General features: G+C 43.9%; 1 protein-coding gene across 1 annotated transcript; it reads right to left on the reverse strand.

The window, feature by feature from the left end:
* Positions 1-490: 490 nt before the first annotated feature.
* Positions 491-5832, reverse strand: IGFBP1 (insulin like growth factor binding protein 1). The gene is made up of 4 exons (XM_086614960.1): positions 5454-5832; positions 3575-3753; positions 1797-1925; positions 491-622 (listed from the first exon to the last, which is right to left on the reverse strand). Exons 1-4 carry the CDS (start codon positions 5830-5832, stop codon positions 491-493), a joined length of 819 nt encoding a protein of 272 aa, XP_086471086.1.
* Between the last annotated feature and the right edge of the window lie 4534 nt (positions 5833-10366).

Below are 10366 nucleotides of genomic sequence, written 5' to 3' on the forward strand. Positions count from 1 at the left end.
ATTCACTTTTACGTCTATAAATACATAGTATAAAAATGCAAGTTTACAAGCCTTTTTCCCAACAGAATTATGCCATTTGAAGTTTTAAGTAGCAACATTCCTCCAATGTAAGATGCATACATTTAAGAGCAATAATATTAAGTATTTACATATAAAGTTATGAAGTGTTTGAGGTTATAAATTAGTAACAACACACACAGATAAAAATACACATACTGTGAAATAAATAATTCAACAGCTTTACATATGAGGGTATCTATAATATTATACAAAATATACAAGATTGTAGGACTTGATCTTGCAGTTGCTCATATCTATCACTCCAGCATCTGAGTGATCCCAGTGCAATAAAAAAAGCTACTTCATGGGATTACTCATACGCTGAAAATTGGGTGCACAAAACTACCTTATTGAAACAGCTCCTGACTGAAATGTCTCCTGACTAGACCAGGCCCCACAGAAAACTTGTCATGAATGAATGTGTTCAGTTTTATTCTTGTGAGTTGAGATACTGTTGGCACTCGAAGTCTCCCTTCGTTTCTGGAGACCCAGGAATTCTTCTTCCATTTTTTGGATAGACACACCAGCATTCAGCAGACTCTCCATCCAGTGAAGTTTCACACTGGAATATTATTAGCAAAGCAAAACCCACAGTAAGTAACTGTAAGTGGAAGATTACCTGTGAGATACTGCAAGTAGAGTGTTGGACAGAACTAGGATGGGAAGGTGGGGACCTGCCTGCACAAGCTTGTTTTGAAGGCAGTGGTCCCTGCTCTGGCAGAGCTGCTGACCAACGCACTGGGTCCGGGAGCCATGACCCACGCTCAGGTGCCGCAACAGCAACTCCAGATTTAAAACAGTTTATCCACTCCTTGGTAAACAGCAGCGAAAACCAGCAGTATCTTAAAGTGTGAGAAACCAAAAGCAGGCTGAATATACAAGCTGGGAGGGCGAGGGCAAGGACTGGATGGTCTGGCTCCTCACGCAAGGAGGCAAATAAGGTGTTTTTTTTTCTTGGGAAGGGAGTTAAACTGATTTCTGTTTGCACCTGAGTAGATCCCAGGTCACAATGTTTGTGAGTCACACGGCGGTGCCGTGCCCAAAAACAAGGAGTCTCGGTGACACAGATTTATGCAGACCTACTAAATTTGTGTGCATGACCTGTGGTTACAAGGGTGTGGCTCGAGGTTTGGAGCCTTAGTTAGGTTTGCAGATTACTCTCAGTGTAACTTGCAATGGCTTTTTTTGAGGCTATAATGGAAATGAGCATATAACATAATCCATAGGCAGCACAGATCAATATTTTTGTTCTACTTTCAGAAGGATAATTTTGCTCCAGAAAGTTTTTTGACTGCTTGCGCAAGCTATTCACTGCCTGGGAGCTGAGAGCCTCCTATTTCCATGGTGATTATTATACATTCAATGGGCTTTGCAGGTAGTATAGTGGATATTATGAATTAATGTCAACTGGGAATATGCTAACAAATCAGATCCATGGAGCTTGATTTGGCCTGGGAGCAGACAGGGTTAAAAGATTTTCGAGAAGGCCTTGCATGCACCTGTTCTGTGAATGGAAAAGACTTCTGCCTCCGTTGCTGTCAGCCCACTGCATGCGGCTCACTTCTAAGAGAAGAAGGACAAACCATCTGCTCCCACTACTAAGTATCCCTGTTTTCACAACCTGCTTTTCCAGCAGCTGCAACCTCATGAGTTTGGGAGCAGAGGGCTGTGAAAGGGTTGGCTGTGTCGGGCTGGTGGCAGCGCGGCTGCGAGCGGACAAGGGAAAAGGCATGTACCTGTTTGCTGTGGTAAAATCCATTCTTGTTGCAGTTGGGCAAGTAGAATTTGTAAATCTCCCCTCCGCTTCTCTGCTGCGCCTTCGCTAATTTATACAGGGCTCTGTAGAGCTCCTTCTGACAAGGTCCCTGCAGGAATACCAGGCAAAGGTTGTCGAGACCAAAATCACACAGAAACCAGCTAAACAACAAGTGATCAGAAGAAAGCCAGCAAAAAGCTGAAAATGCTTATGAGTTGTGAAATCTGCACCAGGCTGCTTTGCATGTAGTTTTTATTTGTTTCAGTAGGAGCACAGCCAGAAAACTCTCGTGTTGCATTTAGGCCTTTGTTTTTATTCTTTGAGGTATTTTCTGTCCTCAGAAACAGGAGGATTTAAGTCCTTAAATTGCCACACAAGGAAATTTAACCTGTACTAAGTAAACACATTACTGCTCAGAGGATACAATCTCTCCTATTATGGGGAGGTGCACGTTAGGAGGCTGGTGTACGTGAGACTAGCCACGTTTTCTGGGTTGCCATGGCCCTGTGCTCTGTTGATGTATGGAGAATAGGTGCAAGACATATATAGACGGTGCAAGAGCAAACATCTGAATGTTATCTTTTGTACAGGACAGAGCTGTCGCCAAAGTAGAATAGAGAGCACCCCTGTGGCTCTGAGACCCAAAGTGTCTGGAAGTGGGGATGAAGAACTGTTTGCAATATTCACTATTTTCACAATTTGCTGGCTCCCTTTTTCAAAGTCACAATTGCTGCGTATTAATAGTACCTAACGTTTAAATGAGTGAAAGGGGAGAAGTGACTGAACAAATATTTTTACTTTAAAGTGAAAATAATCATACCCGCTGCTTTAGCAAGACCACCCCATGTCAGCCCCTCACATAAGCAGTCTTATTCAAGTCAACAGGCTTATCTGTGGCTCTGGGTGAGAAAAGCAGAAGCCTAAAAATCAGAGCTGGAGCTAACAGCATTTCTGTCTAATGGTTCAAACTAAATCAGTGATTAAATCCTGTTCTGGATGCAGAATGAGGATTCCTAGGGTGGGATGGTAGTTAGTAGGTTTTCGCTCTTTTTTTTTTTTTTTTTTCCCATTTTGTCTATGACAAAAAAGACAAAACTGGGCTTCTGTGGTGCCCAATTTCAAGCCAGCGGGGTGCGCTGGCTGCCCAGGATCGGCCTGACTGTGGTTCTCTGGTGCCCTCAAGTGGAACACGGAGCTGCTTGCAAAGGCCCCACACCTCCATCACCCACTGCGATTTTGCAGTGTCGAAGGGCAAAGCTTACTTCAGTTGCTGAGCTTTCCTTCTTTTTACATGCATCTACTTAATAGCGTTTCCTGGTGCTCAGAAACGTGTTTTGGTTTGCATTGGTGCTTCATCAATAACTCTATGTAAGGACTCCCTTTTATTTCACTGAGCATCAGACCAGTGACGAATGCCTTTTGTTTTTTAACTAAAACACAAAAGGAGTCCAAGATTTTAATATGAGCTCCTGGAAATTAAGGGCCCATGTCATAATCTGATAGTAAACGCAGAGAAAGATTCAGCCTCTGCATGGAGTCTGCATAGGACATACCTGATGCGCACCTGTTTTTATCACTTCTGCCATTTGCCTGTTCCTCAAGTATCTGAAGAAGGCATTCCAAAAGCCTGTTTGCTAGGTACCCAAAATGCTGACAGCCCAGGGTTGCTGCTAGAATTTCACGCACGTTTTCATTCTGCATTCTGAATCAATAGCATCTACTGAAATGGTCCCCGAAAGGTTTGCAAAGAAAACTCACCTGCTCTTTCCATTTCTTGAGTTCAGATATTCTCTTTGCTTTCATGTTTTCGTATGCGGTGATGGCATTCCAGGGGATAGATTTGTCCTGGCCTATGGGAAACATCAACTGATAGTTCAGCAGCTGATCCTGTGTCATTTCAGTGCTTTCCAAAGGCATATCCTCAGGTTCGAAAGAGTCTGGAAAGGGATGATATCAAGGTGAACATCTTCAGTGAACTTTTGCATTTATTTCTCCAAGTTACAAAGGTAAAGAAAAAGAAGAAGAATCACCAACAACAAAAAGCAGTATCTAAGACAGATCCATTACAGTAGCTCTTGCAGGAGTAATAAATTATATGTGCAGCAAATTAATCTTTTGTCATAAATTCATATGAGGACACATAAGCTATTCTCTAACAAGCTGGTTATTTTACGATCCTTCGAAATCTCTCTAAACTCAAAGATGAAGTTGCAGCCAGTCTATTAGAAATTAAGTACCTTTCTTTACCACAGTGGGTTGTAGAGAATTTGCTAAATGAGGAAAGACAGGAGCCAAATGAATTTAGATTTTTGTCAGCATGATGTGTTTCAGTTTTCATTCAGGAAAGGAACTGGTCCAGACCTGATGCCATGGCATCCTGTACTTGGTTCCACTTGCCTCAAGTATAAGAAGGAATAGCAATTCACAGGAGCCAGCAGTAGCTCATGCTGGCCTGCAGTGGATCAAATAGCCAGGGAATGGCAGAAACTGTTTGGATCTGTTCGATCATGGCCTGCATGCCAGTGCCTAACTCGGCGTGTGTGAACCCTGTCACTGGAAGCAACAGAAGCTCTTTGCAATAGCAGGGACTCATCATGGCATAAAAGTTTGATGTGTCTAAGCAACATGTTGGATCAGGGCTGCAAACAATAATCCAATGGATTAAAAACCACCTGTTTTTCCCTTCGACAATGTTTAAGAAAAAATAGAGGTGGAAAATCAAAGAGGGAAAGAAAGAATGAAAGAACAAAACCAAGGAAAGAATACAATCAAATAAATTCTAGATCTTTTCAACTGCAGGAGGCTTAAACATTCAGTTTAGTCACTGTTCTCTCCCCTCCCTGCCCCCTGAAGCACAAGAGAAGCTCCACTTACTGCCACCAATGTCCATTGCTATTTTGGATCAACAACAATTATTTTTGTAGTGCTACTGAGTTACCTTAATCATCACTGCATGAACGTAGCAATAATGATGGTGGAAATAAGACTACTAGTAATAAACTGTAAAATAATCAAATAACACTGAAGAAGTTCCTGATTGTCATACAGCATAAGATGCTCGATGCGTTGTCTTGCTCAAAGCCAGTTTGGCCAGCACTGCGCTGCTTCGGATACATTGTGCTCCTGCCATGAAGCCAGGCACAAAGCCTGTTTAGGTCTTTTCATTCTCTGCCACATCTTTTGGAGATGGACACGAACAAAGTCTAGAAAACATATGTCCTACTCTAGTCGCAGTTTACCACTAAAGAAAAACTGCCTATAGCTTCCCAGAAACCTTCTTCCGATTAGCCTGCATCGTCCCATCATTAATGCCTCGGGGTTTCCCCCCTGGCGTCGCAGCCCGCTGCGGCCGTCTCGGGGCTCCGCACCGGGACGCGTCCCCTCGCGCGGCTCAGAGCGCGTTTTCCAGGAAAACGCCGCCCGCCTTCCCCGCTTTCCAAACGCCCGCCTAACTTTCCGCTCCTTTGCCCGACCTCCTGACGCCCAGCGCCCGCCGCGCCTCCGCCGGCCCCCGGCGCGTCCCGCCCGCCGAGCCCGCACCCCCTCGGCGCCGGGGGGGCTCAGCCGCGGCGCCCCGGCTCGCAGCTCCGCAGCCCGGCGGGGCGGAGCGGGGCCGCGCTGCCGCCTGGCCGCGTACCTGCCGGCTCCGCCGTCAGCATCCCTCCGGCCTCGCTGGCGGGCAGGCACGTCCCGTGGCCGCGGATGAGCGCGGAGAGGGGCCGGGGCTCGCCGGCGGGGACGTGGCAGCGGAGCCCCTGCCGGCAGCGGGCCGTGTAGACGCCGCAGGGCTGCCCCGGCCCGAGGGCGCAGGTCTGGCAGCAGCCGCAGCCGGGCTGCCGCGCCGTCTCCGGGCAGCCGGGCGCGACGGGCGGGCAGAGGGCGAGCTTCTCCGGGGTGCACGGCGCGCAGTGCACGGGCTGCAGGGCCAGGGCGGCGGCGAGGCGGGGTCCCAGGAGCGCCGGCAGCAGCAGGGAGGGCAGCCAGCAGCGGCGCAGCAGAGGCCGCGGGCCGCTCATGTCGCGGATGAGGAGGGACCGGAGGGAGGGTGGCTCGGCAGGCTGAGGAGCGGCGGGCGGTTTACATACATTCAGCTCGCCCGGGCCATTTATACAGTGCTTTGCCTCGGCTATTAATCTTTAACCCCGAGTTAACTATTATCTGAACAGGAGGGCTGGAGAAGCATCATTTCACTGGCGGTTCAAGTCCCTGACCGCTCTTCCCCTCCCCTTTCACTTTCCCCCTTTATCTTTTTTCTTTCCTCCAGACATGCAGGAATGCTTTTATTCCCTCGCCCCCACCTCTCTGCCCTAGCGCGGTTAACGAGGAAAAATGTGGCGGGCGTGGAGGCGAAAGGGGCAGAGGGGAATGGATGAGTGGGGGGTATCCCCTCCCCTTTCGCCCGTCACAAATGTCAACTGTCTCCTGTTCTTGACGTTTGATAAAAATGTAAATGCTTAAAAAAAAAAAAAGAAGGGGAGGGAAGGGGTGGAGGGAAATCCCGTTGAAACTGAAGCAACTGACTTTGTATTTCCACAGCAACAAATGCAACAAACCCTTGTTTAATTTTCGTCATGTGGCTGCAGGTTAGGAGGACACTGACATACCAAAGAGGAGGCCCCGAGGGTAATAAAGCCATCAGGATCCTGTAAGCACCGCACACATGCACGTAGGAGTCTTTGCATTAACCTCCGGGAGGGGCTGCGCAGCCGGAGCTGGAGCCACCTCCTGCCTCTGGGCTCAGTTTTGCTGCTGCTGTTGGGATGAGAAGAGGATCAGTCCTCAAAACGTGCACTTGCGGGAAACCAGTGTTTGTCAAACAGTCCAGAAATAAATGAGATATCTGCTTTTCTGTCTGTCCTGCTGCCCTCTCCATCTCCTGATGTATCACCTGAGGGGGAAAAAAATAATAAATCTTTCTTTTTCTCCTTTGCATGCAGCAGTTGTCACTACAATAAGAACAAAAGTATTCTAACTTCACTGTGCTGAACAGATTATTTTATCCTGGTATTTGCAGTATGCACTGGGCCTGAAATAGCGAATTCCAGTGTCAAGTCATCTAATGTAGCATGATTTTTGTTTGTTTGTAGTTCTCTTTTGTAAATACATCATTTGTGTGAAAGAAAGGGAAGCAGAACTGCAGAGTATTGTTTAACGTTATATTATTCACTTGTCTTTTTTCTGGTGTTGATGCCAAATGTTTTATTTATAACGTAGTGCATTTTTAACCCCCTTTATTCATAACTCGGTTCATAAAAGTATTCTTATTGGTTACAGACTTTTACAATTTCAGACATTTTCACTCAACTACTTCATCTTTTTTTTAAAAAAAAATTCAGGTTGGTTTAGGGATCTCTATCTGGATACACAAAAAATGGCAGCCCTTAAAACTCATTTGCATTTTTAAACATTTTATACAAAACTAAGTTTACAGATTTTAAAAGAATTCTACGGGCTTCATGTCTGAATAGGAGCAAAAAGCAAAATTTGGCTGAAAACCTAGGGCATGACAATTTTTACATCGCAATTAGACTTTTCAAGCTCTAATGCTCTTTTCCCCCCTCACGTTTCTAATTTTGTCTTGTGAATCTGTCTTAGAAAATCACAATTCTTTTACCATTCGATGTGAAGTGAAACATACACAGAAATATGTCTTCTTTCCTCCCTCAAAGAGAAAAAGAAAACAATGTGAAACAAAGTCCCTTTCCTGAAGAAACATGGAAAAAAAATTACAAATGAAAAGTGGACCTAGTTGTAAAATGACAAAGACTCGAAGAGCTCATATGCATTTGTATATGTGTATGCATGTATTCATTCACTTATCTATGTATGTCTGTCTGCTGCGTTAGATAGCTTTGTATGAACAGAATTGAGGATCACTCTACTACTGACTGCTTAGCATAAGCTACTTGCCCCTGAAATGACTGTACTCCACAGTGACGGCCACCCTCCTACCTGCCGTTTTTCTGCCTTTAAAAAAACAAGGAACGTGAACTGGGAGGAAACAGCTTTTAATGACAGACGCAAAATGTTTTTAAAAAGGAGTTTTTAACTCATCACTGTCATTTTAAAATAACTAGATCAAGACAGGCACTTGATGCAAGAACAGGTTCCTTGCCTGACGTACAGGCCTATGTCACAAAACTTCTATTAGTTTCAGAAGAATCTCATTCTTTCAAAGCACCATCATGTTGTCAGGTCTCCAGTGTGTTTTCCCTTGCTGTGGGGCAGCTGGCAGTATCTGAACTGCCCAGGCAGTTTCTAACAACTGGCAGCCAGTTGAGAAGCCAGATTTTTTCAGTTTACCCAGTAAGATAAACAAAAGATGAACAAAAACCCACCATAGATTATAAAACATTCTGAAGGTGTTTTTGTTTTGTTTCCTTTATGATTGCAGCTCAGCTCTAAAGGAGCTTTCCCTTGCTGTCATTTGTGCAATCAAACTGAGGAAACCTAAAACTCTACTTAAGCAGACTTTGTGAGCAGAGGTACTTCTGCACGAAAGGTAGACCCATAAAAATCAGTCCCTTTGTATTTAATTTATATAAATGCAATGAGCATACATTAAAGCAGGTTTTGATAACTTTGGGCAGTTATCAGTCAACACGGCAATGCTTTTGCATAGGCCATGGGACGTCAATGAAGTGAAAGTAGTCTATATGTTTTAGGTAGGCTCTGTTTGATGTAATACTACAACTCATCTACCAATCTCCATCTGTGACCCTGACATTGCTTTAAAGAACACAAACAGATAAAAGTCAGGAGGTGAAAAACATCCATGATGTAAAGTTGTGTTTACTGAAGACCTTTGACGGTAATTTTTAGGTGTTCCAACAGTTGTCTCCTAATTTGAACCACTTGTCAAAAGACACGACATGAATCCTAGGCAAGGGTTACTTTTCCCATTGGTTTCTCAATAATTCTTAGCCAATGACCTCATTTTGCATGTTAAATAAAGTTTGGAGTTTTTTATTGTTTTCTTTGAAGCCACATGGAGTGACTCATAGAACATAAAGTTTTATATAAGTTTGGGTACAAGTGATCTTTATCCCCTAATCACCAAAAATTCAAGTGGCTTGCCAAGTAATTTCCTACTGGGACTGCTTCTCTGGATATGCTTAAAAAACCCCAAAACAACCAGTGGAATATCCTCATTATTTTTCTTTAGGTAAGAAACTAAGCCTGAACTGTAAGCTTAATATCCAAAACTACTATGTGATACACACATGCACACATATATATATATGGCATCAAGCATATGAAGAGAAACTTAGGATAGAAATACAAAAAACCTAATCCCTTTTCTGTCATTTATCTCCTATAAAAATGCTTTATTTCAGCCCTATGGATTATTAGGAATTTTTTATCCAAGTGATTAACAGTGCTTAAGCTATTGGTGAATAATTCGATTCAAGCATTTATTGATTGTTTGTTGTCACTTTGTGGCAATGACATATATCCCTTTTGGTATTATTTTTCAATTCTGTTTGGATAAGTGTGACTTTTCAAATTAATTTCTGGATGCAGATAATGAGGTGGTCTGAGTTTGTGTTGCACTAATATTCTCCAACTTTTGCAGACTGACTTTTGCTATTCTTTTCCCCCAGCAATTAATTTTACTGGAATGTGGAAAACATTTCAGAAATGCCTAAAACTAAAACTGCAGAAACTCTAGTAAGAGAAGAAAAGTGAGAGGTTGTCCCATGGCAAGTCAAGCTGGGGAAGCCTACGGACTATCTGCATCAAAACATGGGTCATCAGGTTCAAAAAAAGAGAGGAAAAAGTAATTTTTTTTTCATTGATGGCACCCCAAGTATTTGGGCATTGAGTAAATCACCTTGTTCAAAATGTTGTGCATGCATAGATCAGCCAGGTAATTATTTTCTAAGAACTATTGAGCTCTTCTGGCAAGACAGGTTAAAGTCCTGCTTTAGTCATCCTACCATAGGCCAGCTGCTTCATGCAGTGATGGCACAAGTTTTCCTAGCTGGAGAAATAATCCAGAGACACTTTGACAAGAGGTAAAGCTGAAAACACGCTGCAGAGCATGAGTTCCTGTGTGGAGAGTTAATATAAAAAAGCTTCTGCTTCATCCAATTTGCTCTAGTCAGCATTATGAGCCCCAGGTAAGGGTATTCCCTGAGACCAGTCATGGAAATGATGGCTTTTCAGTGCCTACCAGAGTGAGCTATAGCTTAGCAGTGACTTTGAAGAGTGTAAATGAACCCTTTAGCACTGGCTCCAGGCACCTGAACTAGCATGAGCTGTTTAAATCTCTTTGTATTCTTCAGCCACTGTGTCTCTCCTGGCCCAGTAACAAAAAAAAAGAGCACCACCAACCAACTAAGTGCCCTTTACTGCAGTCCCTGAGGGCTGTAGACACTGCTGACAGGAGTCTCCAGCCTTCATCACCATTAGGTTTACTTTCTTAGGTGGTTGCTCTCTTATGCTGATAAAGGAAAAGGTAAATTTCCCAGAGATTTACTCTAAAAGTAGTTTAAATCTAATAGAGCTTTCAAATACATGTGAAGGGATCTCATGTGAAGGACAGTT

Source organism: Tauraco erythrolophus, chromosome 7 (assembly GCF_009769465.1).
Source record: "Tauraco erythrolophus isolate bTauEry1 chromosome 7, bTauEry1.pri, whole genome shotgun sequence".
NCBI lineage: Eukaryota > Metazoa > Chordata > Aves > Musophagiformes > Musophagidae > Tauraco > Tauraco erythrolophus.